At 52.6% G+C, this 27,330-nt stretch overlaps 7 protein-coding genes across 7 annotated transcripts; 4 read left to right on the top strand and 3 right to left on the bottom strand.

The window, feature by feature from the left end:
- Positions 1-7,926: 7,926 nt before the first annotated feature.
- Positions 7,927-8,685, top strand: ALTATR162_LOCUS17 (uncharacterized protein; the record flags this gene model as incomplete). The annotated part of the gene is made up of 1 exon (XM_043307610.1): positions 7,927-8,685. The coding sequence occupies one exon, from the start codon at positions 7,927-7,929 to the stop codon at positions 8,683-8,685; it is 759 nt and encodes a 252-aa protein (XP_043163545.1).
- Positions 8,686-8,886: 201 nt separating this feature from the next.
- ALTATR162_LOCUS18 (uncharacterized protein) lies at positions 8,887-10,103 on the bottom strand (the record flags this gene model as incomplete). The annotated part of the gene is made up of 2 exons (XM_043307611.1): positions 8,887-9,687; positions 9,738-10,103. The coding sequence occupies 2 exons, from the start codon at positions 10,101-10,103 to the stop codon at positions 8,887-8,889; spliced, it is 1,167 nt and encodes a 388-aa protein (XP_043163546.1).
- Positions 10,104-11,738: 1,635 nt separating this feature from the next.
- ALTATR162_LOCUS19 (uncharacterized protein) lies at positions 11,739-13,216 on the top strand (the record flags this gene model as incomplete). The annotated part of the gene is made up of 3 exons (XM_043307612.1): positions 11,739-12,254; positions 12,374-12,733; positions 12,782-13,216. The coding sequence occupies 3 exons, from the start codon at positions 11,739-11,741 to the stop codon at positions 13,214-13,216; spliced, it is 1,311 nt and encodes a 436-aa protein (XP_043163547.1).
- Positions 13,217-16,274: 3,058 nt separating this feature from the next.
- ALTATR162_LOCUS20 (uncharacterized protein) lies at positions 16,275-16,949 on the bottom strand (the record flags this gene model as incomplete). The annotated part of the gene is made up of 1 exon (XM_043307613.1): positions 16,275-16,949. The coding sequence occupies one exon, from the start codon at positions 16,947-16,949 to the stop codon at positions 16,275-16,277; it is 675 nt and encodes a 224-aa protein (XP_043163548.1).
- Positions 16,950-18,059: 1,110 nt separating this feature from the next.
- On the top strand, positions 18,060-18,434 carry ALTATR162_LOCUS21 (uncharacterized protein; the record flags this gene model as incomplete). The annotated part of the gene is made up of 1 exon (XM_043307614.1): positions 18,060-18,434. One exon carries the CDS (start codon positions 18,060-18,062, stop codon positions 18,432-18,434), a length of 375 nt encoding a protein of 124 aa, XP_043163549.1.
- A 4,474-nt stretch (positions 18,435-22,908) lies between these two features.
- ALTATR162_LOCUS22 (uncharacterized protein) lies at positions 22,909-25,196 on the bottom strand (the record flags this gene model as incomplete). The annotated part of the gene is made up of 5 exons (XM_043307615.1): positions 22,909-23,971; positions 24,027-24,213; positions 24,267-24,406; positions 24,483-24,927; positions 24,986-25,196. 5 exons carry the CDS (start codon positions 25,194-25,196, stop codon positions 22,909-22,911), a joined length of 2,046 nt encoding a protein of 681 aa, XP_043163550.1.
- Positions 25,197-26,741: 1,545 nt separating this feature from the next.
- ALTATR162_LOCUS23 (uncharacterized protein) lies at positions 26,742-27,287 on the top strand (the record flags this gene model as incomplete). Its single annotated transcript, XM_043307616.1, has 1 exon — positions 26,742-27,287. The coding sequence occupies one exon, from the start codon at positions 26,742-26,744 to the stop codon at positions 27,285-27,287; it is 546 nt and encodes a 181-aa protein (XP_043163551.1).
- Positions 27,288-27,330: the final 43 nt, after the last annotated feature.

Below are 27,330 nucleotides of genomic sequence, written 5' to 3' on the forward strand. Positions count from 1 at the left end.
GGCGCTCTGTGGAGAGTAGTCTGGCCGCCTTTAGCACGCCCACAGTACTGTAGATTGCCACACGGTAGTTCCTCCGGCCACCGTTGCGCATATCTCGTAGGCTGCCTGGCCCAGTAAGTCAAGCATGTCGACCACCTCGCTGGCTACAAGAGCATTAGTACTGACGATCTTACAGTACCCTCCGTTGCGAAGGAATAATGCGCTGTTGGAAGAGACCCCGTCAGTGCCCTGCCACACTCGCCCATATCAGGGTTGTCTGACCCCAAATTTATCACTCACCCACGGTTATTCCAGGAGGTTGTAAACTTGGATTACACACTATCCACCATTACTGTACTGTAACCAAGCACAGCACATCTCGACACTGCCCACCCGGCGCCAGAACTGGACCCTGTTGATTCGGACCAGCTGACATGACAAACCGCATTAGTACGGAGGCTCGACTTGGGCTTCATCTTCTGGAAACATGACTTGCCCACTCTTCACACCATCGTTGCCATCATGGACTTACTTTGAGGCAAGAGTGGACTATATGGGTCGTTGGTCACTCAGTCTACGGAGGTGCAAGGACAGGAACCGACAACCACCCGTGCCTCTCTTCTACATACAGCTATGATATGTACACCGCCAAAATATCCGGTCGGCCACCGAGTCAACATCAACACCTGCACCCTATGCGGTAGGCGTCGCTCCAGTCGTTACCGCTCGAGTCTTGACCCAGAACCGCTGGTGTGCTCCAAATGTGTTAGAGCAAGTGCGTCGCCAAACGTAATCATCGAGCTTCTGGTCCATGGATATGGGAACCCGCATAGAAAACCAGAAGCCTCCCAAGCAATTGACGTATCACCTACGGAAACATCGCCGGGACCAGCCGAGCTACCTGCCGGCGAGCGAGGTCGCTCTTATTCTCGACATCGTGACCACCGTCGTCTTCCACCGATAGGGGAAGAACCGCCTATTGTTGATCGCACCACCAAGCCACGGTTGCACAGAAAGGCCTAATGTGTCCACAGACTCTCGGCCGCGCGGTCTACATCTGACGGCTGTGGACCATGAGGACGGCTTGCGAGGACTTCGTCCAAGGCTTGCGGGTGATGGAAACAGTCTGCATGTTCACTATCTTCTGCTGAAGAAACGCGAGGTAGCACGGTAGGATAGATATGTGTAGGTGCCACGTGTGGATCGCAGCTAGTGTAGTTAGACCAGAAGAAAACAATCATGTCACCGAGTACAGACAACGCTTATAGGGACCCTTTGAATAATTATATCGTTTCTATGATCGGCTAGAGTACCATTGAAACCAAACCCACGCTGTGTTGAGCTATACCCGTTTTGGGATGGAAGAAGCGGAGTAAGTTATATAGTGTGTTAGCACAGGCAAGACGGGCCCGAGAAACACTGGTCGGTTCCTGCACGTAGGCAGGGCTTTTTTATCTGTACTTGCAGGCATTGAGGGCGATGATCTTGGCTTATTCAAGCAAGATTGCTCCCTCATACAATGGTACTATCGGAAGAACACCATTCGATCCGCACATCGAAGGCCCATACACATCGCTATCGTCAGTATTGCTAATGGTCTATCGCAGAACCTGTTCGCAGTCGCCTGCGACGACTGTAATTGCTAAAGCGCTGAACTTCTCTCCTCCTACGCCGCGCAATCGATGGCCAGACTGCGGCGGACATATGACGGCACAAACAACGGCATGTACAGCGGCGGGCACATAGTGGCGGGGGCACGAGCAAGTATAGAAGCAACTCCTCTTAGTTGCTTCTCGGCTTGAACCCCATCGGTCCTAGAAGCGCGCTGTTGCTGCCGCAAGCCACAGGAAGACTAGAATAGCACATTGCGACTCGAAGAAAATGCTATGAGCCACGGAGCGAACTACTATATGCTTCTGGATCTTCTGGCTGTTGTCTCGTCGCGGCGATCCGGGAGCGCAGGCGACACACGAAGCAGATACATCGGTCGTCCGTGGGACGCAATGCTGAAAGGTATCACAACAAGGCACAGTCACTTATGTTTGCATGTAATAACGACGAATCGCTATTTCAGACTGTGGTTCGCTGCAAGGCTTGCGCTATACCACCTCGGCTTACCTATGCCTCTTACACTATGAACACCTTCTTTGAAATCTCAAGTTATCAGGAAGATAATGTACAGGACAAGAGGCATATCCACGTGTTGGCAACTCCAACATACTCCCTCTTCGGTCTCATCCGCGCAGTCATCCACGCTCGGGCAGGAATGGACACGGTCCAGGAACTCATCATCTACGTGTTTACGTGCCTTATACGTAGCGATAAACGTATTGTTGGCCCGCGCTACACCCCCTCTATTGGGGAGATGGTGACATAACACGGGAGCAATGAGGCGTGCGCTACATGACAAAGGAGGCGAGCGAGTTTCAGATGCAAGGAAAACGACAGACGAAGACAGAATTCAGTATCATACTGCTACCAGGGTTGTATACGATGACAACATCAACTAGTTGCATGCATCACACTGCATGAATCCAATTTGCACAATGCCATTGGTACGCGCCCTCAAGCGTCCCCTTCGCCTCTGATCGTGCTAGTTCTTTTCGGGGTTCTTCGTGTTTCCTCCGTAGAGAGTAGCCTCATCATCTTCTTGACCTCCGCTACCGCTTGAGCCAGGGGTGTATGCAGAAGCCTCCCCATAAACATCTTGCCGGTCTGCAACCTTTTCGGGTTTTGTAACCTTTTTCGGCCTTGCTAAGACAGGTCCATATCAGCATAAGAATAAGTAGTATCACGACGTTGTCACTTACCCAGAACTTCCTTGCCCCAAACTGTATAATGATCATGTGGCTGCGGCCGCGATGATGACAGCCCCATAGTTGTGGGATAGTAAAAGCTTTTGGTAGCGGATAATGACTGCAAGTACTCAGATTCGAGGGTAACTTGGGATGAGCTTCTAGCGACATAGAACTTGTATGGTATGGTCAAGGTTTATATACCTCTCGGTCGTGCCGCACACCGACGATCCATCTATTCTGCATCTAGAAGGCAGATGGTGACATAACCGCAGTTGAGATCGAGCTGGTTGGATGGCGTACGAGCAGAGTAACCGACAACTTGAGGCACGCTGAGGGTACTTGCATGCTCTAGTCTTGCTTCCAACTTTGCTGACGGGATGGTACGCCACCTGAACCCGAAGGAGCCACCAACAGCACGGACACAAAACGCGGTACCGCCGTGGCGTCGGCTACCACGGATATCACATCCTCATCCGAGGCTATCACACGTACATCCAATCTGATTCGCTAATACGTATCTACAAAAACGTCATATTATGCTATCGTACTCTCTCACTGCACGTGAGAAGGCTATCCCGATATTACACATTCATGTCCTACATAATATCTCCCTTCATGGAGTGTTAAACCGTTTTCGCCAGCATCCATTGTGCGTTCTACGAACACCAAGTAATTGTGCTGACCCGTGTTCTATCCTCCGCTTTCTGTTTGGCAGCACGTTCGAGCTCTTTCCGAAGGCTTGCCTTCCAGCCTGGCAGCTCATGGCGATTGGATTCCTCAAGCCACGGACATGCTCGTTGCATTCCGTGCTTCTCTGCTCCGTGCTTTCGATGGAAAGTGGTATCACAGAGCTACGATGCCTTGAAATAAAGGCACTAACGCCCGCATGTTCATAGGATCTTGTTGACCGTGGATGGCCCTGTGGCTTAAGAAACACTACGCATCGATAGTTTTCATGCGAAAGGATACTCCAAACACAGCGGTAGTGATAGGACGAGTCAAGGTAACATGGATGGCATTGAGAAATGATTTACAACCCCAAGATCAAGTTAACATATGCCTGAAGTCGTGTAGAGCAATCTCCAAGTGCTCGCTCTTCGCCGTCTTCTAGCCCTACCATGCCATACTCATTGAGCATCTCCGTAGCTGAGAGATACGAAATGGGAAAGGGTGTCTCAGAGCTGTCGCGCTCGCTATCTATAGATAGGGCATTCTCGTAAGGAACAACCCCGATGACAAATTTCAACTGTTTCGAAGTGCGCTCCCGCTGAACAAGTTTGCGAAAATTCGCCCTCGGCAAGACCTTGAGCGTGTCAGACTGGGTAAGAACAAGCACACCCATCCAAACACCTTTGACATCTGCATGCAAACGCTCAACATGCAGGATTGCGTGGATATCATCATATGATTCCGCATCTGTAGCTCCCAATGGATTCGGAGGCGGTGTGGATACGCCATATTGATGCACAGGAGTCGATTGATATGCCTCCATCGATGCCTTGTTGGGAGCAGTATACGCGAATGCAGCGGGACGAAGTTCGAGATCCGGGTCTGCCAGCGCCAAAGCCTCTTCATGCTTTGAGTGTGTCGCTCCGCAGTATGAGATCGAATCGAATGACGTGCACTCTCCACTGGTATGCGTGAGCTTAGTTTCTGTCGATGACAACGAAGAGCTCGACTGCGAAGTGAGAGAATTTCGACCGCTTGACGTCAAGGTCGTGCCGTGTGCGAATGCTGAGTGATTCGGGGCTGTGATGTCACCGGGCGTGGGTTTTCGATCTACAGTCGACTTATCGTGTGGAGCTGGGATAGTGGATGACGTATCCACAGAGTTGTGCTTTTGTAGATGGAACATGCATTTGTCTATCGTGACAAAGGACTCGCTGCACAATGTGCAATTGTACTGTTTGTTTGCTAAGCTACATCAGCTTCTAGTACCACTGGTATCGCGAGAACGAGCTGCATATAAGAGTGACTTACGGCGGCATCGAATGATGAAACTGTCCTGGTTACGATATTGGCGAACATCTCTCGCCAAAACGTCGTCATCGAATGCCGACAGGTGCGTGTTTGGAGGACAAGGCTCCGTGCTCTTCCACATCCATCCGAAGCATGATAGTAGCCAACCGCCATCGCAAGAGGCCGCATCTTCTTCCTCAGGTTCAGAACTTCGCTGAGCTCCAGCATTTAGCCGTTTAGTATTGAGCTTTTCGAAGCAACTCGAAAGAACATGATTGACGTATTCCTGGTCCTACAGCGGTCAGACTTGGAGACAGTGAGGGTGAGCCGCTTACCGGAGACGCAGATGTAGAAGCTTGAGTCATGTTCGAATGGATCAGGCTGTTCGTGCAGCGAGGCAACCGGTGAGAACGGAAGGGCGGTAAGGCAACGGATGGAGGACCTCTCAGCCTTGCAGAAAGGCTGCATGATATATGAGCATCTCAGTCGTCCAACCGACTCCAGGCCATCCTTTGGGCAATGCTTCAGACACTGAGAGGTCTCTGCTGTCCGGGGGTGGCTCCAGTCAGGGCGCTTGCCGACGAACGGCATGGACGAGAGCGTGGGTGTGAGGCAATCCGCGCGGCACATCCCCAATAATCTGGCTGAGCGTTGAACGCCCGCAGTGTGAGCCAAAGAGACCCTATCTGTGCACATCTCATTCTCATCTCATTCTCATCTCATTCTCATCTCACGACAGACTTGGTCATAGCGGGCCTCATCACAGTTTGCGGGGCCTGTGCTGGAAGGGCCTAGGCTTATCGAAAACTACGCTTATCAACGCCACCTAGGACGGTGCCGCGGGTTGATTATGGTAATCAAGCAACTAGCACATGCGGGGAGATTGCTCAGTGAGGCAGTCGATGCAGCAGAAGGAGGGCCAGGCGGCCCGCGCCTCAAGGAACGACGTTGCGAACACTAGTGTCGTGGGGGGAAGAGATCCTGTACATTGGACAAGGTCAAGGTCAAGTGCAAGGTCTAGCTGATGCATGGCGTTCGAGTCTAGGAGCCGATCCGTAATGAAGCGAGTGGCAAGCGCGGAGGTGATGTGCTTAAGCGAGGCGAAACCCCGACAGGCACAATCGCCGAATGACAGACTCACGCTTACGCAAAGACGGTTAGAGTTGTCCCCGCATGATGGAAGACTCCCAAAGTAGTTTGGATTTGAATGTGCGCGACGCACATTCAAATCCAAACTACTTTCGGAATCCCCCTCGTCCTTGGGTCTGCGAACACCACCGTCCCCCTTCCGAGAGGAATGGCATTTCCTGAGTGTTAGGAGGGCTTGATCCAAGCATTGAGTCAGTGCAAGCCATCCGATGTCATCGAAAACAAAGCGAGCCGGTCCTTTCCAGTCGGGGCTGGTGTATGACTGAACAATATTTAGGCCTTGCTTGAATGTTTCTGTAGCTTCTTACGAAGAGGCACTGTACACGAGTGGTGTAGGATTCTTCCAGAAAACGGTAAGGCTCGCGATGCACTTAATGTTATCGAACATCTTCGGGTGCCGATCCGCGCCGCCGATGCAGCCACACAACAGCCACACCAGCCACACCAGCCACATCAGCCGCACGATGCTCTCAGACTACCACACGAAGAGTACTTTGGAAGATGCGTTGCAGAGAAATGAGAACCGAGGCTGACGGGATTAATACATGGCCTCAAGAGGAAGTAAGCACAAAAACAACTAAATGTGGCATTTTCTAACACGTCGCAGTATGAAAACGCTAAATGAGGAGGATTTGCAACTGCCCTAGATACATTCGCAAAAGTTCACTCGAGACTTCCATTGACCAGATACCCTATCACTCAATCTAATTTGTAAGGTCCTTCTGGCAACCATATTTCACTACTCAGGCCAATAAGCTTGCAAAATCCGGCGAACGCTGCCAGGAGACCCTGCGTGACTGGACTTCCGTTCTTCCGTGCGTCAAAGCCCTCTCTAAGTGTGTCACTAACGCTGGCGATCTCCCTGGGAATCCAACCAAACAATTCTTCCTCAAACTTTCCGAGTCGTGTTTTCAAGACGAAATGCCCGTCCTTGCTCTTGCCAAGGACACGCAAAGTTCCCTAACATCTATTAGTAACGAAAGCACAACTATCGGTAAGATCATACTCCATGAATTGTTTTGAAAACATGTACAAGGATGGCGTGGAGGTAGAGGCGGCATCTGGATTGGATCGATTGTGCCATGCGTCAGGGCCTGTGGCGCAAAGCGTGCTTCCGCAAAAGTACACGCAGCTCGATAAGTAGCGATGAGTATCATCGCCGATCACTCTTGCGGCGCACCTTCCATGTCGCTTCACACGGTGCTAAGCATGCGCGAAGCGGGCAGACTGCAATGGCTCGGCTCCCTGTCCCTATTCGCCCATGAGGTGGGCTTGCTAGCCTCCGTGCTTCCCAACGCGCTATGGATTCACAAGGATATCTCACCGATGGCCAGCTGCTTGCTTCGAGTTCCTGCTGTCTGTTACTCTCAGAGGCGTTATGGCCCCCGCCTACCAACAAATTGATGGGCATCAAAGGTCTCGAGAGTTGGACCGTAGTTCGGGTGTTTCGATAAGCTTCATAAGAGTATCACGGACTAGAGTCGAGAAGCCCAGTATATGTTGCAATCTGAACGACAAAGACGCTCACAGACAGTCACCTTGGGAATTCCGCCCAGTGGTCTTCGCATTAAGCCGTATGCATCTGCTAGGGCCTTAATTAAGTAGCTTGCTTGGTCAAAGCCAGTACTCCGGCAAGAGTGGGGTCGCACAGAAGTGAATGCGGCCATGATCAGGTGCTCGGAGAGCACGGCCTTCGGAGTTGGCGTATATGCAGATTGCGCACAGGGTAGGATGCTTGAGCTGTCAGGCCAAGATGAGAAGGGCAGAACAGGGCAACCTTTGGAAGGAGGCAACGAGGGCGATTGCTTTGATCGCCGTGCCAACATGACCTATAAAACGATGCCTTCTCTTCCCCTTTGTTTTACCTCGATCCTACCACTGTCTACATTGTGATTAGCGATGGATATCTCTTACTCATTCCCATCCCTAGTAACAGCCTTTGTCATTTACAAATTTGTCGATCATATCATCGGGAGGTGGTGAGTCTGTTGCACGCTTGATGGTTTTAATCCAGCTAATCGTCCGACTCAGCTTAGAGTACATGTATCCACCCACGCCACCGTCGTCGCCCGTCGAATGGTCGGGAGGTGCTCACAGCCCCCCTTCGTCGTCGGTCTCGTCGAACATCCCTATGTTTCCGCCCGCTCCGCCCCCCCCTCCCGCTCCCGCCCCTTTCGTACCGCCCTTAACTCGATCGCTACGCGCAGAAGATCTCCAGCCCGACCACCTAAAGCTAGACAAAGAGGGACGTGTATTGATCACGCGGGGCCTGTACGCGTTCTTCACAACGGACGATAAGCTTGAGACTCCTGTCGAACAGCAGGATGGACTTTGTCACGTCAAACTCGTGGAGTTTGCAGGCATGGTTAGCCTGCTGGCCCATCGCCAAGACGCCACGGACTTCCACGCGTTAGCAAAGACCCTGTTGGTTCGGCTTCAAGAGCTGGCTCGACCTGAAAAGACCATGACTGCGTCGCGGTACCGACAGGAACAGATCGTCAAGCTATTTGGACGACACGTAGTGTATCACGACACTGGGAAGATTCTCAAACGTTCCGGAGTTCTGCAAGGGATAGTAGGCCCAACTGATTACTATTATATCAAGATGAGAATCTGTGGGTCGGACACGTGGGAGATGCCAGCAAGTCTACAATCGTTGGCTGATGCGACCATTATGGTGTATGAGGACAAGGCGGGTGAGGACAAGGCGGGTGAGGACAAGGCGGGTGAGTGGGTCAATTGCAATGAACATGACGACAAGCCTATCAACGCTGGCCAAGGAGACGATCGTGGTTCATAAGGACAAGGCCGAACTAGCCTCTACCGCTTGATGTTTCTCATATGTTTATTAGTTTTGTACCCTTTTCTATCGTTAGTAATTTGGTCGTCGGGAGCTAGCGGGTCTTACTTCGACAGTCTCACGTTATCGCAGTTTGATGGGTAAAATTCGCAAACACAAATTCAACAGCTCTGTATTCTGTCATTACTGTACCAGACCCATCTAGACCGAGCTTGTATGGAGGTAGTCTAATAAACTCTCTGTGATCGGATCCTTGTAGTCCCACGCGTGCGGCTTGTCTTCATGGGGTATCAGGTCGATTTTCTGCCACCCCTTCTCCGAAAACAGGGCGCAGAGCTCTTCAGACGATGTATACGGTACCTGGATGTCCGCAGTGCCATGGTCGATGCGCACCTTTGCCCGAGGGTCTGGGCACTCCTGTGTCTCTTTGATCATATCGAACATCATGTTGGACCCCCAGATCATCCCCCAACACTTTGCTACAGACAATGCGTATGCACCATACATCCCCCCAGGTGGGTGATCTCCGGCCCTATGGAGCTGGAATGGCATACGACACTTGATGTCGTAGATCTTCTTGCTATCATCAATAGCTTGCTGCTCTGGGATCTCAACACCCATGAAGCGCCCCTGCTCGCGACGGTATTCTTTCACGAGTGGACATCTGAGAATAACCGCTCGAATGCGAAAGTTTGGAGGCCTCGAATTCCAGTTACCGAACTCTAGAAACAGGCCCAGCGCCATCCAACCTCCGAAGCTGATGCCAAAGATGTAAACATGATCCCAAGCAATGGCGAAGTGCGGGTTGATCGATTCGAGGGCGGCCTCCAAGTCCTTGAACAGAAAGGCGCAAAGGCTCCTTATGTTACCGTATATAGTGTCTCCAGAGGCCTCAGGCAAAAGGCAATAGGTAGGCTCGATGCTGATCGTATTGGGTGATGACAAAATCCACTCTAGATCTGCACGACATTCCCAGGGGCCATACCTCGGGTGTCCAGTCACCTGCAGCTTTTAGCTACTATGTATAGAGGATGATGGCGTATCGGGCTTACTCCTCCCCCTCCATGGAAGCGAATGGCAATCCTGATAGATGTAGGACTGCATGTCCTGACCAGATTCTTGGGGATGGCCATGTGTAACTTCAGTGGAGCGTTGACGTCTCGTTCCAGCTCGTGTTCGATGACCTGACGCATTGCTGGTGTGCAGCTATCTGTGTCAGGCTCAACGGTCGCGTAGGTCTCTTGATACAATTCGAATTCCCGTAGCCATTCTGGCGTAGCCGCCCTGTCTCGGAAGACGTTTTGCGCGGCAGACTTTGTCCATTTGGGGTTCAATACTTTATGGAGGGCCTTATAGTCACCGCAGAATTTCATGGCATCCGCCGTTTCTTTGCAAGGTCTTGAGGTCTGCACCGCCATCTCTGCGGTACAGAAGGAGGTCGTGGTGGAGCAAGGTATGCTATCTGCGCAAAGAGAAGCAGCCCCGCAACGGCCACGGAGGAGTACATTGACTCAGCATATGTGGGGTTTCGACGCTGGGCTGTTGATAGAACCAGCCCGGGTTTGGTCGAGGTAACTGGAGTGACAGACCGCATACTGGAGCCTGAGTCCAGACCTTGCGGAGTAACCGTTGTAGCGCGGATAGGGTGTGTGATAGCACTCTGCAGCCTGGCCACCCCCAGCGTCTACGGCTATACTGATCAAAAGGTCTTTCATCTCGCAAGGCTGCTCGCATTTATTGTTCAATGCAACTACAGGTCTCTTCCCAATGCATCACTAAGTCGGGGAAACAGCGCTGTCACATTGCGATAGGCATCAATGCCCGTCTATGGAGTAGCACCATGATGTTGTCGGCGATTCCGGCTCCCTCCAGCTCTCCGCTGATCACTGAAAAACCAGGATGTCTCGGCCGTCGAACAGAGCGATCTACGACTCCGAAACGTCATACGATTCGGGATAGTACGAATGCAGCCGATCTAGCTCAAGAGACTGCAGAGCAGACATGATCGCCGAGATCCTCGCCTTGAGCCACAGCGATGCCATGAAACTGGGCAGACTGTTTGCCTGACTATTTCGATGGCGCGTTCGGCGGGTGCCGAGCTAGGTAGAGGGGGTTTGGCCTCTGAGCCCGATTGGTAGAGGACCCTCGACATGCCGACCGTGCAGGGGACCGCAGCCACAATCACACAGCGTGCAGAAATATGTGCTGAGCTGTATTCCATGCGCAATTCTCGGCGATGAGCATTCAGCAGTCGGACTGACGAATCTACGAACCATCATGCGCAGGCCGTCTACGAATGACGTTGCTCGCTATTCTCTGGCCCCCTCAAGGTATCCAGCTCTCCGGCTCGAGAGAATCTCGCCGCCTTCGCATATCTACCCTAGCTATAGTCTGCAGCATCGAATCATTCGTATGTCAAGGGACCCAGCATGATATGTAGTACCAAAAAATTTCGTTGAATAGAATGATCAGTGGGGGTTGAGCAAATGACGTACTGACTCCTGGGATAGGCTGCTGGGTGCATCTTGGTGGTCATCAATGTATCGCTAAATGGGGTGTGGCCTGGGCGTTCCTGCGTCAGCTCGTACCTAGGATCGTACTCCGTTCTCATCTTTGGATTGCATCCTATTCGGCTGTCGTGCTCTGTTCCTCCATCGTCCCCTGCAGTAAGCCCTCTGTCTCAGAAGTTCTTGGTTACACGCGAGAGCGGTCTTTCCTGTCTCCACCACAGTCATGCTCGGTGCTAACCCTCGTTTCTTCGGCTTGATCTGCAACAAACCATGCTTACCTCGCAGGCTGGTCAGCGTGGTGGTGTACCGGAAAGCCTCCAACGCCCCCCATATCAAAGTCAGATAGATCGAGCAAGTCTACAACACTCCCGCAGCACCGGATTCTCAATCTGTACCACGCCTCCTTTTGCTGTCTGGATAGTTTCATTTTGGAAAGCTCAGGACCCGGCCTGCACTTGCCTTCCATCCTCGCCTGTCCAATCGCTGCATATACCGCCGTTGTACTCCGTTCCCCATCCCGTGGCCACAGCGTCTTTATCCACTATGGCTACCGCGGTTGCATCTCACAACATTGGACTTTGGCAAGACCGACGAGAACCATCAATGCACCTTCCTAACATGCACCTCAACAACGTCATGCCTCCCTACTACACTCCACCGAATTTCGCGAACGCTCCCGTCTCGCGCGAGTACCAGCCCACCTCAAACCACATGGACGTCAACGTGTCTCTCTACTCAACGAACACGCTCACCAGATCCGTCCCGTACCAAGCAGGAGCATTTGTGTGCGCCGCTCCTACTACGGTACCAGTGAGCCTACACGACATGCAGCAAACTCCCTACTGCTTACCGCAAATGCCATGTCTCGTGTCATACACCCAATCTCCTGATATGCAGCCGGCTCACGCTCCGTCCAATATGTTCAGCCCAAACATCAAGTCTGAGGATACACCATCGCCGCAGTCAGACCAGATGTACGCCATTCCGTTATACGTAACTGAATCGAAGCTATTCACCTCAGAGCCTACTGAAGGCAGTGGTAGCAACTTTGCCACCGATGTGGACACTCTCATGAGGGCCATCCAGGCGAAACAGACACACCCGCCTCAAGGGAATGAACAGAAGGCATGTCATTTACCTTCACGATTTCAAGATCAACGTTGCTAACATTGAAGCAGGACGACGCAACAAAGAACGCTCAGAAGCCCAGGAAGCGTTACCAGTGCACTGTACCCAACTGCAACAAGAGCTTCTACCAAAAGACGCATCTTGAGATTCATATCCGCGCCCATACTGGTGACAAGCCATTCCCTTGCAAAGCACCAGGATGTGGCCAGTCGTTCTCGCAGCTCGGTAACCTCAAGACTCACGAGAGGCGCCACACAGGAGAGCGACCATACAGCTGCGACATTTGCGGCAAGACATTCGCCCAACGTGGCAACGTTCGAGCACACAAGACTGTCCACCAAGGGATCAAGCCCTTCAGCTGCGAGCTAGACGCCTGTGGCAAGAAGTTCACTGAACTAGGCAACCTCAAGGTCAGTTTTGCGAATCATGGCTCTCTATCCATCACTAACTCGTCGTAGTCCCACCAAAACAAGTTCCATGCCGCTACGCTCAGGTATCTTACCACGAAGTTCGCGACCGTGACCCCAGGCGATTGTGTCTCCCAAGAGGACAAGAAGCTGTGGGAGTACTTTGCCTCCCTATACAAGAATTCCAACAAGGGTATCAAAGGTCGAGGCAAAGACAGACGCATCTCCGCCATGTCATCATCTGCTTCTTCATTCCCTTCTTCCTATGCCGCCATGCCAATGGCTTCCGTGTCTCGAGGCTATGCCAGCTCTTTCCACCAGCACAGCAGCAATCGCAGCAGTCGCTGCTTATCGATGTCTTCTGACACTATCCCAATACAAGTGAACAGCGCATGCGATTTCAGTGCACCAACGCACAACGGATACCATCAGCCTCAAGGCAATGGCTACGACGGCATGGTCTTCCCTGAGCGAAAGATGTACTGAGCACGGATTAAGGTACATGAGCAGCACTATATAAGACTTCGGTTCAATCAGTGGGAGTTCTTGGACATCGGCGCTGGAATCAAGTGGGCATCAAGGCACGAGTGACGAGCACCCAAGCTAGCGCAGCGAAAGGTGCAGCCTCTTTATTCTCTGTCATATTTCTTGTTCACACTAGCGTTATGGCATAGTTGCGCTGCATCGATACTGTCTTCTCACGCATTCTCGTCTACGTCCCATTACGGTTAGCGTTCAGTGTCCCATGGAGACTTATCAATGTACCCTTGTTTGACATTCATTCGCTCGTCTTTATTCAGTGACACCCTAGAGAGCGTCGAGCCAGTCAATGTTCTGTGAGTGGTTCAGTAGCTTCTTTTCTATTATGTAGAAATATGGATAGGGCGGAACACGTGCTAAACTGGCTCATCCAGTGCACGGGCGCTTCGAACATTGCGAACGATGACCGATGAGGTACCTGGCGCCCATCCACCACTCTCAGCTTCATCTCCTTGCTCTTGCAAAATCCTAAACACCGCTGTCTGGCCGCCAAATCTTGCCACGCGTCTTTTACGTTTTTCGCATTGCTAAGCAGGATGCTGTCGTGGCCCGAACTACGCACATTCGTTGAGGAATGGTGTACGTGCCACCCGTTAGTGTAGTGTACTCTTCGGTTCACGCTTCTATAGTTCGCTTCCAAGATGACATCGCGATGCATTGAGACCGATGTAAGAATTGACAGTGTCAGAGTGAAACGTCGAGACATATAGAAAGGGCAAGCATATTCTCTAGCTAGCATGTAATAGTCAAGCATCCCCTAGCATTCCAACTGCCCATCAGCCCGGATGAAGACTCCGTCATCTAAACTGTCAGCACATAGCCACCTTAGGTGAACGCTGTACTTACTAAGGTCGATCTCGGTGTTTGCAGGCCCGTCCTCTCGCGTTTGGCAGTTGCAGGTAAGCCTCAGATCTTGGAGCTCACACCCAGAACAAGTCAAGAAAGCGGAACCGTTGCTATCGCGGTGAGTAGCCGAATGGGCGGAGGGGAACGTGCTATCTATGACACGTACGAAAATCCCAGTACGCCATCATCATTGTGGAGACACGTGTTCAAATCGATGCTTGGTATGTTGAAACTGGCTCCTACGGAGCAGATAATGGTGAAGGAGCTGCCATCGAGTGCAGGGCCAACGCAGAGGTCACTCAGCTGTAAGGCGACTTCGCCCGTTTGGCGGCGGGATTGGGAACTGGAAGTGCCTGATGCGAGTTCGGAGATCGAGCCTAGAAGAACGAGAGAGTACGACAAGCTTGAGCACCGCATGGTAGCAACACGTAGCTGTTGCAGTGTGGGAGTGATTGTGTGCAAGCTATCTCAAAGTCTTCTCCGCTTCCGAAGCGTGCTACTTATCTGCACGACTGCACGCTAGCGTAAGAACAGAAAATCTGTCGTGTTTTCGCATTTAGAAACAAGCAGCAGGCTACTAAGCTAGGTATCCATCCAGCGCTGAAGTCCCTAAACGGACACGTGAGGCTAAATTTGGCAAGACTAAACGTCCAAGTGCTGCTTGGGTAAGCTACTGGGATGTTGGAGGTCTGACTCAGCTAACACATCGATGCAGACTCCAGTTGCAAAAGGCAGAGCTGAAATAGTAGCTGCCACTGGGGTACAGACGTGACTAGTCAACCCGCTGTCGCTTTTAACTGTGAGCGTCCTTCTGTTACGCTCGTCAACCCACGCTTCCTCCTTCACGAACGCAAAAATGCACGCTCCTATCATTCTTTTCGGAGCTTCTTATCTTCTTTCCCGCAGGCCAAACTTCGTGGGCGCAGTTCCACGCACGCTTTCTCGTCGCCAACTACTTGGTGATCCTGACCATCCCTTTCTTTTCGATCCCTCACCAGATAACGCCCAATCGGCCGACGCACCAAGGTCCATCAGCGAGTGCAGGGACATCAACCTTCAAGGTAGCACGCTCTCCGTAACATGCCTGAAAGAGTCTACCCAAACTGCTACAACGCTCGCCGTCGATCTCGATACATGCATTGCCAATGTGAACGGCCTTCTGACCTACAACGCTGCGTACGGTACCGTATACAGTCAGCATTTCGTTGAACTAAGCTAACGTCATACGTAGTGGCCGTGCGTCGCAAAGCTGTTCGCACTGTTCAGTCTCTGACAGCTTAGTTCTATCCTGTATCTGCGATAGGCCTATCTCAAATTTGGCTACACCAGAGACGTCACTGACTCTCGAACTCATGTCAAATCTGACCGTGGGTAGGGCTAGTACTGGCGTCTATTACACGCTGAATGGGTTCATGGGCTGTATGGATGGATCTAGCACGATGTGAAGATTGCATATGATCGTGGCGAGGCTATCCACGTTGCTGATGTCTGTACTCTACGTTAGACGAGCTTTTAGTTATATGATGACGCCAAAGCTCAACTTTTTCTTCTGACTTGGAAAGCGTGCTGGGAGAGGAGCTGGTTGGTGCATTTGGTTCTTTCGAGGCGTATGCAGATGGAGTGGCTCTGAGGCGCGTGGCTCAGGAATGGATGAATATTGTTCATCACGTCAAAGTAATCCCCTGCTAACTGAGTATACACTCCACTCCTTTTGATTGGGCACAGATCGCCAACGCCATGGTGAAGCACAAGCCGACAGTATCGTTAGGTCACTTGGGAGATCAACGCTGTTCTCTCATCTCGGCCATGACCGGACATCGGGATCTCGAGACGTGGAAGGATATTGCGCCTTCTTCTTCGATATATGCACACGAGTGCCGCGGCAGTCGAACCGCGGTTTGTAGCATCCACGAGGTCGGCAACATAGGCGTAGGAGCTGCTGGAGGCGAGCTGCCTGAGAGGTCATGACAGCGACTACTGTTTGACAGCTCCGGCTATCCTAGCTCCCTTTGGACGGTAAAAGAGATGAAGCAAACGGCGCGAATCACTATGTTTTCTGTACATTCAGTTATGATGATGTATTTCAATGTTAGATTTACCGCTACCACACGCTATACAGAGTGGTGAGCTCAGTCGCTATCGCCGTGCTTTGCATGTCTCACTTAGCATGTTCCGACCCAGTTGCTTCTTTGATCACAAACCTCAGACCCTCCTCTTCAGCCGTGGCCTTGCCGCCCAGATTGAAGGCAATCTCACCGTGTGCCAAAGGCCCCACGGGCAGCCACTGCACTTCCCTCACCGTCGGCTGCTTCTCGTGCACTCCGCAGTAATGCAGTGAAGGTCCCTTGCCGGAACGTTCCGAACTTAGCGCTAGACGTCTAACCAACTGCAGACGACGGTCTGCATCGACATCAACGATCCAAGATATGTGGTGTGGCTCGAAGGCGATCTCCACAGGCTCTTCGAGCCACAGGAGCCGGATGCTGTGGCGGTTAGGCGCGCCTGCGTACTCATCGCAGCGCTTCAGCAGCAGATGGAGAAGCATGAGGCTTTCGTCATACTCGTTGCCCTCGCGCGGCACCAGCGAAGAGTATATGTCTTCGACGCCTAGGGAAAGCCGCAAGGCGTTTTGGAGCAACGGCCGCGGTGGTGGCCATACGCCGCCCGGCCCCCGTAACGAGATGGCAAGGACGACTTCCGACAGCGGTTCTACAGGGGACGCATCTTTGTTCAACTCGAGCTCGTTCCCCAGTACATAGATCTGGAGGCCCTGGCGGGCGGCCAAGCGGACTAATTGGTGAGACAGCATTCCAGAAAGCAGGGCTTCCATCATGATGACCTGTAGTTATGCGGGTGTGTAAAGATCGGTAGTGTATCTGAGCAGGCCAAAGTACTGCTGGATTGTACGTATCGGCGTTGACACAGGCAGAGCACTTCTACTCGCGGAGCAGCGCGGCGAGCGTGTGATGGATCGAATTCAGGTTGCACTTGCATGCAGCACCTTCTTTGGTGTTCCGATGTGCGGACGAGCAGCTTCGTTCTCTTCTTGACGGTCAGTTGCGCACAGATCTCCCCGAGACTCGCAGCTCTCTTCTTTGAGGTGCGTATATGGAGACGTATCAGGCACAGGCCGTAAGAAGAGACTTTTGAATCCTACAAGGGACTCAGACGAGGAATGCAAAAGGTAGGAGAGCCGGATGCGTCCAGTACAGTACGCAGCCTGCGGCGGACGATCTGAGAGAGAGAGCCGAAATTGCAGATGCGTTGATGAGAAGAAGCATGTCGCTGTGCCAGGTACAGTCAGACAGCGGGCCACTGGTGTTCGAAGCCGCGAGGCCGAGACTGTGGACTGCATCACCACTGGGCATAATCCACACGGTGTGGACACATGCGGAGTACCGATAAGGCTGCCAGTGCTACTGTACACAACGACCCGCGAATAGCGTTCCTTGGTCCGTGTACAGCATTTCAGCTATCTTAGGCCACATTCTATGATTGTACTGTACTGTATTCGTACAGTACTTGCGGCGCACGGTGCTGGTGTTCCTGCTAGCGTGGTTCGACGGAGAGGCGGTGCGCAAGCGCGGCCTAAAGATAGCCTCCACGGCCATTCTAAGCAACGCAGACATCGCGGCTACGTCTTCGCCGCATGAATACAGAGCGTACGGCTGCGTGGAGGTGGTGCTTTAGACGAGGTACCCGCGACGCTGCCAAGGCTGGGACGCTTCGTGATGACATGTCCAAAAGAGGCTCCTCTAAGCCGCTGCCGTTTTGACCGTTTGGCTTTCTATCCTTGGTCGCATAGTGGAATGGCAGTGGCTGCACACTCAGGTATAATACTCGCCGTTAACCTCAGACGGACCACTACCACCAACAACACCACCACCACGATCAACCAAGCCCCAGCCATCACCATCAAGCACCCGTAGCACCTGCGGCAAGCATGAAGTCCGCGCTTCAATCAGCCCTTATCACTACCCTTCTCCTAGCGAGCGCACACAGCAAGCCCATTGTCCCACAAATTACTGTTTCCTTGGCGAATGATCAGACTGGCACGAGTGCCCAAGCAACGGTACTGGCCAACGGCAGTGTCTTCACGATACCAGAACTGTTTGCCCACACCAACATCGACAACGCCAACAGGGTCGTGGCTTCCAGTGCGCAGCTCACCAGCTTTGTCGAAGGCGTCTTCTGTGTCTTCCGGGAGAACGATCGTACCATTGCCATCAACAACAAGCAGACTTTCATTTTTTTTGACAGCGATCACCCGCGGGCTCTGGTAGACCTCAATGATGTTACCTTTCAGTGTGAGATCTAGACGGACAACAGCGAGGAACACCAGGTAGTAGGCAACAGATGATTGTATGATAGCAAGACTATGGCAAAGAACCTAGTGACGTCGTCCATCATGTGATTACTCTACGTGTTATTGCTCACGTGCCGTTTCCTCATAGTTGCAAAGCCCGCAGAGGTTACGAGCGGCCTATGTGGCGACAACAAAGCATAGTGATGGGCTCGTGAGCGCTACCGAGATCTCCACAGGCGACCTTCCCATCCCATCTCCGTCTAATTTACTAACGCCATTGTAATTAGTTAGCCTTGAGTGTGAGAGCACACGCAATGCCACGCCACGCAAGTCCCACAGGAAATGTTTTTCAACGAACAGACAACTGCATTTTTTTGTTTTTCTCAGTCCTGTCTTCATGCTAACGTAGACCCACCCACTGTGTTCGCGCAAATTGTAAGCTAGAAGGGTTTGTGTCTGCGGTGGTTGGATATGGATACGGTGAGATCTGCAGGTTATTTTTATACTGGATGCCAAATCCCCGACTAGAGTATTGCTGCGCAAGGTCTTCCATGCTGCTGTTTGAAATCGGGTCTGTCGGTAGCTGGGATTGTGCTTGCTGGCCCCAATAGCCATGTGACATAGTCGAGCTCGTACTCACTGCGGCAGGAATATGACAACCTGAAACTTCTGACGCGCTACCGTATGCTGGAATTGCTGTAGAAAGCAGGTTAGGCCAGGAGGGGTTCTCGGACACGGTAGGTGGAGTCGAGAAACCGTCCGCTGATAGATACTGAGCCTCCATAGGATAAATATAAGGGTATAGATCAGGTGGGCCATGTGCTGGGATTCTATTCGTCAGCGTTTGCAAAACTAAGATGGCGCAATGCCTACAGCTACTGGAGACAGACGCATAGTGAAGATTACCTCCGTGTTTACCGTAATACCCAGAACTTAGAGGCCGCCCGTTCGATACAAGTCCAGAAAACGGCGTGTGGAAATCGACCACGGCACCGCTATACGGAGGTAAGGTAGCCACTGGTGTAGCTGGTTGTAGTGCCCTACCCTCATTCGACGAGGTCGTTGGAGCCGGCGGCATATCGGGTTTATGCTCAATTGGGCAGAAACTACATTCTCTCTTCAGCCGAATGCAGCTGAAGCAACGTCTTGCAGGATCATCGGGATCTAAGATACATCGTATCTTTCTGCGTCTGCAATGTCCTATGCCCACCAGTTAGTGATCAAGAGACACACCACTATAAGGTCCCGCTTGTTAACTTACCACATGCCATCCGAGCTCTAAAATATCCCAACTTATTCTGCGGCTGCTTACTTGTTCGCGATAGTTCGTCAGGTTTCCCGAGTGTTGGATGGCGCGTAGATTGAGTAGCGAGTTCTTGACCAGTGGAAGAATCATGAATGGGCTCGAGTCGATCTATGGGGCTTGGTGCGAAAGCTGTGTCGGCAGCATGGGGATGACCAGACCCAGAGTTATGGCTCGGGGTATGGAAGGACATGGCGTCTTGAACAGGCTGCGAAAGCAACGATTGCTTTAATCTAGATGCCGCTTTCTTCGCGTGGCGTTCTGTACCTACCGCCATGGGAGACGCACTGTTGTCGCAAGACCCAAGTATGGAAACGCGGCAACGCGAAGTGCGCTGAAGGACCTAGGCATATAAGCATTGAGTGTTCAACGTTCAGCAAGACCCCATAAGGTTCCGTTATAGACAGGAAACTAGACAGTGTACATACCTGGGATGTCAAACTGGGCGACTTCTCAAACGCTAGAGCCGGCACTACAAGATCTTGCTCGCGGGAGCAGTCGACGGAACACTTGCTGATCTACTGTACCGTGGGAGTTTCGATCTGATCAATGCTTCGAAGACGCGCTGACAGCAGGAGCCAACAGGCGATGGTAGTCAAGGCTCAGGTAAACAGCCAAGTAGCAGAGCGATGGCGAAGCAGTTGCGGACCGACAGTGTCAGCTAGTGACAGCTAAGCGTTACCACAGCAGTTCGTTAGCGGGAGTACAGTACAATCCTCAAAACAACAAGCGCCAAAAGCAAAAGCCTGCATACCTATGGAAGGGAGTAGGGCTGAATATAAAGAATTCGCAAGACGCCATTTGGTTGAATGAGTGGGTGATTAAAAGTGGAGGAGCATGTCCGCGCTACTACGCAACAGGATTGTGGCGCTAGAGCGCCTCTCTGCACCTAGGAATCTCACAGGGTTCATCAATCCTTCTTTCTCACAAGCACAGGATCATCTTGTAGAGACCAGGCGACCAGTTTGCAGTTGGTTGGCCCGTTTGGACCAAGTGACATGCAGAATACATAGGTGCGCAAGCAACCAAGTCCGAACATCATGACTTGATAGCTCGGACCGTCCGCACAGTCTCTGTTTGGGACTATCTACCTGCCATGTCTCGACATTACAATGCGACGGCAGCCGTACCACGCCCGATGATCTTGCTGCAAGGTTATACCCCTCTCTCAGGGGGTAATCGTCTCTTATAGGTATGCCGCAATAAGAGCCAAGGTGCCCCACCACCTGTCGGCTTGCGCGCTTGGATCTACTGTGTCATGAAAAGATGCGACAGAGTAGGGGTCATCGTGAGGCGACATGTGAAGAGTAACGTCGACCCGTTTCTGCCTCATCCTTCATCTCATCCTTCATTGCAGCTTCCGTCGAGACAACCACCATCGGCATGACCGAGGCCACTTGCTACAAGGGCAGCCACCGGTAGCAGTAAGAGCTGTGCACGCAGCCAAGGCAAATCGGTGCGACCATTGCTTGCCCCTATGGTGTGCGTCATAGTTCAAGGATTCCAGGAGCGCCGAAGACGTACCCGGATCACCAACTTCATGCTAGACAGAGCACTCTGCAATGCGCATTCAGTTTGAACATGGGCACAACATGGGCGTACATGCAGACCATGTCATGTCATGTCATGTGTGCCGGCATCAACACACAACGCATATATTTGTGGCGGCGCACTAGAACTAGTAGAGTCATGATGGCATTGCCAACTGGCCCTGTCAGCCTTGTCAACTGTGGTGCTAGGCGCTGTCAGAAAACGCTTTTTGCTGATGTACGAGCATTAGAAAAAGGAAAGCTTCAGTCGCAAGATCATGCGTCGCACTTCGTCGTCTACTACCAGTCTCCCAGTCAACCATAGCATAGCATTCTTGAGACGTGATGTTTAGCGACGTCCATGAGATGAGTCTCCACACAGGCAGGCTGTTACCCAGAGTCTGCTACCACAGAGGTTTCTTGTGTGCGCTAGATCAAAACTGCAGTAGCACACGCTGCAGCTGTGAATACTCAACGAAGTATCCTCCTGCTTGCAGCCTAGCGCTTATCCGAATGCTCAGCGACGGTAAAAGAGCGATCCATGCGTTCTGATCGTGGATAGTCGCTTCGTGTTCTCGACATCGCCTTCTCGTTGGAAGCCACTGGACGTAATTTGGAGCAAACCTGCCGCTTGAGGGATCGCTACACGATCACGTCTCTGTCCTACGGAAGCCTGCGCTCTTATCACCTGTTTCTCATTCAGGTTTTACGTGAGGTGTTGCAATCAGCGGCGACAGATCTCTGAACGAAAACTGATAGCTGGAAGCCCAGAGTCCCACTCGGCCTCCAAACAATCAGCATGGGCGCTTTTGAATCGCACGGGATCATCTCTCGGCTTACCTCCTTTTCTCGCATCGTGTACCTAAAAAAAAAAGCCGATAGACGGAGGAGTGGTATTACTCCAATGTTTCCGCAAGCGCCCATCCGTCATGGAAACTCGCGCCCGCACCTGACAGGAAATCATCGTTCTTCTGTTCTGAGTGTCGTCACGAACAATGATTGCACCAGACCGTCTACGCGCTTGGCGCAAAAAGTACACCCATGAGCTGGAGAAAGAGCTGCGCAGAGATGAACAGGAGGGCATCCACGCATTCTTGGAGAGTCAAAGGGCCGCTAAAAGGGTTGCGGGTGAGAAGAACAAACGTGATTAGGGCGTATGGCTTCGCAGAGCGTGGACCGATACAGATCAGTTGAAGAGTGAGCGAGACGCAGTTGGAGGCAGGAACCATCAGTCGCAACGAGACCTCTCTGGGCTCCAGCCTCCTCCGCCAGAAATGCAGAGAGGTGTGCGGTGAGAGCGAAGAAGGCGACTCCGACGTAGCTGTGCAGCTATTAGAGCAGGACTGTCGGCATCTCGGTTGCACGTATCATCGCCAATAGAAGAACACAATCGAGCTTGGTTGTCTATAGCCATAGCCATAGCTGCGCACACTTGCATGCTTGTGCTGATTGCACGAACGAAGGGACAAATTCTCACTAGCTAAATCCAGACCAAAGTCGCCCAGCATATTGTCCCAACCGCCAGGGCGTACGGTTTCTGCCTCCAGTCTCCTTCCCGCACAGATTGTCAGCTTCTGAAGATCTTTCGACCGCACACCACACAGCTGATGTACGAAGCCTGCGATGTTTCGCTCTCGAGACGGTGTATTGTTGTCTAAACGCTTGGCTGTATCGTTGAAGCGTAGTACCGATGCAAACACGACGGCGAAGGACGACGCTCTCCGCCTCTTGATGCCGCCCGTCCGCCCGCAGGTGGTAGCGAAAAGTGATAACTTGGCACAGGCGTGCATTGACCATGCAGACCTAGGATCGATGTCGAAGGGGCAGCACGGCTCACAAAGTTAATCTGGTCATCTGCCTCCCTTCCCTGCCGCTTTGAGCTCTTGCGCGGAATCGCAGGTCTCCAGCTTGGAGTTTGGCTCTGCCGCCGGATGGTCTGAGACGAACAGTCACTTCCGCTGTGGAGTTCGATAGGACCGCCAGCATCAATGGGACTTAGCGAAGGCGCCTCATCCGACACTTGGTTGGCAGCCGGACGAGTATTGCTCGGCTGTGTTACGCCCAATACGGCAGCGGGCGGACCTGCCGTACCCTCGACACACACTGGCGAGCTGTCGTGCCTGCGGAACAGAGCCCAGAAAATGACGGTTGTAACAGCCATGCTCCCCGTGAGCGAGGCGTAGAATGTCACGAGGTACGGGTTTCGTGCAACCGGCGTTAACGCCATCGCACACGCAGATCCCACGCTACCAACGAGCAGGCCGATTGCTTGCACAACAACCTTCATGGCCTTGGGCGAGTGGTCATAGGCATACTCCAGCGCGGTCACGTAGGCAAAGATCTCACCAGCAGAGATCAGCAAGTATAGAGGCGCCTGGATCCAGACGTTGATCTCGTTGCGGCCGCAGCTTCCCGGCTGATCGTAGCAAGGCGGAGACCGGTAGATGAATAGCTGTACCAAAGTGGCGTACAGCATCGACAACGTGACGAAGGCGAACCCGATGGCGATGCGGCTCACCGCTGTTGGATAGATGCGACGGCGATGGAGAAATGGATATAGGACTTCTTGGATGAGAGGCCCAAGCACTATGCAGCCAACCTGGTTCATCGCAGGCAGGAGGTCGTTCGGCGTGCCGTTGGTCTGCATCTGGCCGGCTTGGGAGATCAAGTTGTTCTGCATCTGGTCGAAGCATATGTAGAACATGATGAATGCGAGACTGAGCGATGGGTCAGCGAAGAGTTCGAGGCCCGCACGTATCGATGGCTTCTTACAGAATCCGGCAAGCCTGAAGACCCCGGGTAAGCTCGTCGACAAGCTGCGTACTCCAAGGTACCGTCCTGTGACGGTGTTCGAGTTGGTAGGAGGGATCTGCGCGTCCCATCTTGAAGCCACTTCGACAGGCGCAGACGACGATCTTGAACGCTTCGGGAAGAGCATTCTGCTCGCGAGGAACCCTGGCTGTAGCACGTCAGCGAGCGATATCAGGATATAGGTACGTAGAAAAACCGCACTGTAGTATTGCCTGCCGCCAACGAGCATGACGAGCGCGATCACCATGAACCCCAGCGTCAGCCCGTAGGCAGCCGTGAAATTGACGTGCGTCTCTATGTAGACGGTCGCGAACCATGACAGCGAGCCGACGTTGCCAACCCTGATGGATCGTAAGCCATGCGATAGCCTCGCTTGGAGCCCCCACCCTCTGCCCCCTCGTTTTCTCCAAGACTCACCAGTAGTACAGATTGTAGATGTATTGCAGAGTGATCTGGTAGTCTGTGACGACTACTTCTCCCGTCTTGAGCGTCATGACCCTGGGCTCTGTCTCAGTTTGCTGGTCGGCAATGAACGGGACCGCAATCGCTCGGAAACCTCCCCCTCCGAGACCGATGAGAAACATGGCGATTGCAAGGCCCGGAACACCCCACCCCCTCTCGATGACGCTAGTCACGGAGCTCACGGTCAAGATGGCGCATCCGAGGCAGTACAGCACCACGCTGGCAACTAGCGTGACGTAGCGCCCCAGGTAGCTATCCGCGACAATGGCGACGAGGATCGGCGCAGCATAATAGAATATGTAAAAGGCGCAGTAGACCCGCGTTGCCATTGCCTGACCGAGGCCCAGAGCCCCGGCTGGCTGTCCTGCATCACGGTGCAGCGGATGTTCCATGTAGTTCTCTGCGCACCATCTGGTCAGCGGTACTCATGTTGCTGAAAGCCTCCAGAAGCAACATACGCCATGGTGCAGTTAGACCCCAGAACGCAGCTCTTTCCCAGAATCCTATACCTGCCACGATCCACAGCCGCCAAGGCACATCCTCTCGTACACGCCGCAGTCCGCCGTACTTGTTCAAAGACTCGCTGTCCCCTTGGTTAGACAACGTTGATCTCATGGCAGGCGAGTAGAAACCATACTTGCTGCCTTCTGTCGTCAGCGACCGTGTCATATCGACTGCTCAATTTGACTACAAACACCGAAACACGAGGGTCGTAAGCTAGGAGAGAAGGCAGCCCGCGACCAAGACCAGAGCCTCCTTTAGTAAGTTTGGCAGCCAGGGCATGAGACGGTCTTGTCGCTTGCTCATACTGTACATCAAGCAACAGTACAGTACACTCGGAAGAAATGCTCCACCACATCCGGCTGGTGGGTGCTGAGCCGATGCACGTCCTACCCACTCCCAGCGAGCGAACCCCTACTGCTGTGAGCACCGACAGTACTGTACTGTACTGCACATTGCTGGCAGTGTGCACACATAGGCAGAGCCTCCTACACAACCATGGATAGGCGTCAAACCACTCGTGGACAGCTGAGTCGTTGGTCAGCAGCTCGTCAACCCTGCCAAGTCATGCGCATAACTTTCCCGAGTGGCTTGGGGCACTATCAGCAGACCACTCGTCCAAGTGGACCAGCACGAGTGTCTCAGATTGTTCGTGGGCGCTAGTCTCGCCATCAGCACCGAAATACACAGGTACAGACCATATGCCGCTGCGGCTCATGCAGACCAGTCTTCGAAACACATACATGCGAGGAAGGCACCATCCCACCTGCAGCATCCTATTCAGGCAACGCACCCCTGCGTAGCTGGGTCCAAACAGTGGCATCGCGTTGTGAGATGCACTGTCAGCCTCGGGTCGAGCATTGCTTACAATACACGGAGTGGTCAGCTTCAAAGGACATTCGAGAAATCGCGCGCTGCGGTATTCCCCGCCTGGTCGTAATGCATGAGCGATTCATCACTCGTCCTCCTGCTTGTCGCAATCGCCACGGCATCGTGGACATCGCCTCTACAACGATTACAGTAGCGTCATGCTCGTCTTCGACGTAGACAGTTTCCAATCTATGGGCTAAGTGCTGAATCAATAGGTTGCAGAGAAGACTCTTGAGCTGCAGGCGCCACAATACAGTAGTGATATGCTAACCTCCGACGTTGTAGCCCCACTTGCTCTATCGGAAAAGACACCTCTCGGGACGGCGAACCTAGTCTATTCATCGCTCTTGCTAGGGTACATAGCTTTCGGACGTTGCGTACGAATCAGACAAACGCACAGCCACGGCATTATGTATCGTCGTACTGTAATGAGGCTTGGATGCCTGTTCACAGATATCGGGTTAGCGTCGAAACCGCTATCCCTTCAGCTTTCGCCTTGCCGTCAGCCTTGAACCTGAGGCGCCAGGCACTGCTGCCCTTCATAAGCGACCGCTCGTTCGCAGTCACAGCGATATAGTCTCCAGCTCTGCACAACTCCATCACGCAATCTCTTCACACGACCACGAACACACAACAGGGGCCTAAGGTCAGTTTTTGATATGCTTCCGTCTAGTTCCGACTCCGGCCGAACGAGTGTCACAGAAACGGTCGAAGACAAGAAACACCAACTTCCACCCTGGCCATCACCAGAACCAACACCGCACAAAGATTTCATAGAATGTACTCCCCCCAGAGCTACCTATATACCGCAAGTTCACCGTCTTTACCGCTGGCAGCATAGAGATGGGCGGCGCAGTCAACTGGCAGCCGCTGATGGCAACCCTCCTTCATCACTTGCCGATCACTGTATGCAACCCCCGGAAAGGCGAATGGGATAAAAACATTACACAACAGGCCAAAGACGAATTCTTCAAACAACAAGTCGACTGGGAGCGAGATGCACTAGAGCAAGCAGACGTCATATGTTTCTTCTTCGACACCGAGACCAAGAGCCCGGTGTCTTTGCTCGAGCTAGGTCGCTGGGCTGCATCCGATAAGGTTGTCGTTTGCTGCGGAGACGAATACTGGAAATCAGGAAACGTCCACCTCGCATGTGAGCACGATGGCATCACATATGTCAAGGAATTCGAAAAACTGGTACCCGAAGTCGTGAAAATGCTCGAGAAGAAGGGCATGAAACGTGACCACAACGGCGACTTGATCGGAGAGAACGTACACGTACCCAAAGAGAAGCCAAAGAAGACGACGCAGCTGGAGGCAGAGAAGGCCGACTTGCAGAAACAAGTTGATGATCTGCTAGCCAAGCTGGCGGCACAGCCCAAGATGTGATCAACATACGATCCAGGTGGGCTCTGGTGCTCGTGAAGGGAGG

The sequence above is a fragment of the Alternaria atra genome (genome assembly GCF_907166805.1).
Source record: "Alternaria atra isolate CS162 genome assembly, contig: 11, whole genome shotgun sequence".
Taxonomy (NCBI): domain Eukaryota; kingdom Fungi; phylum Ascomycota; class Dothideomycetes; order Pleosporales; family Pleosporaceae; genus Alternaria; species Alternaria atra.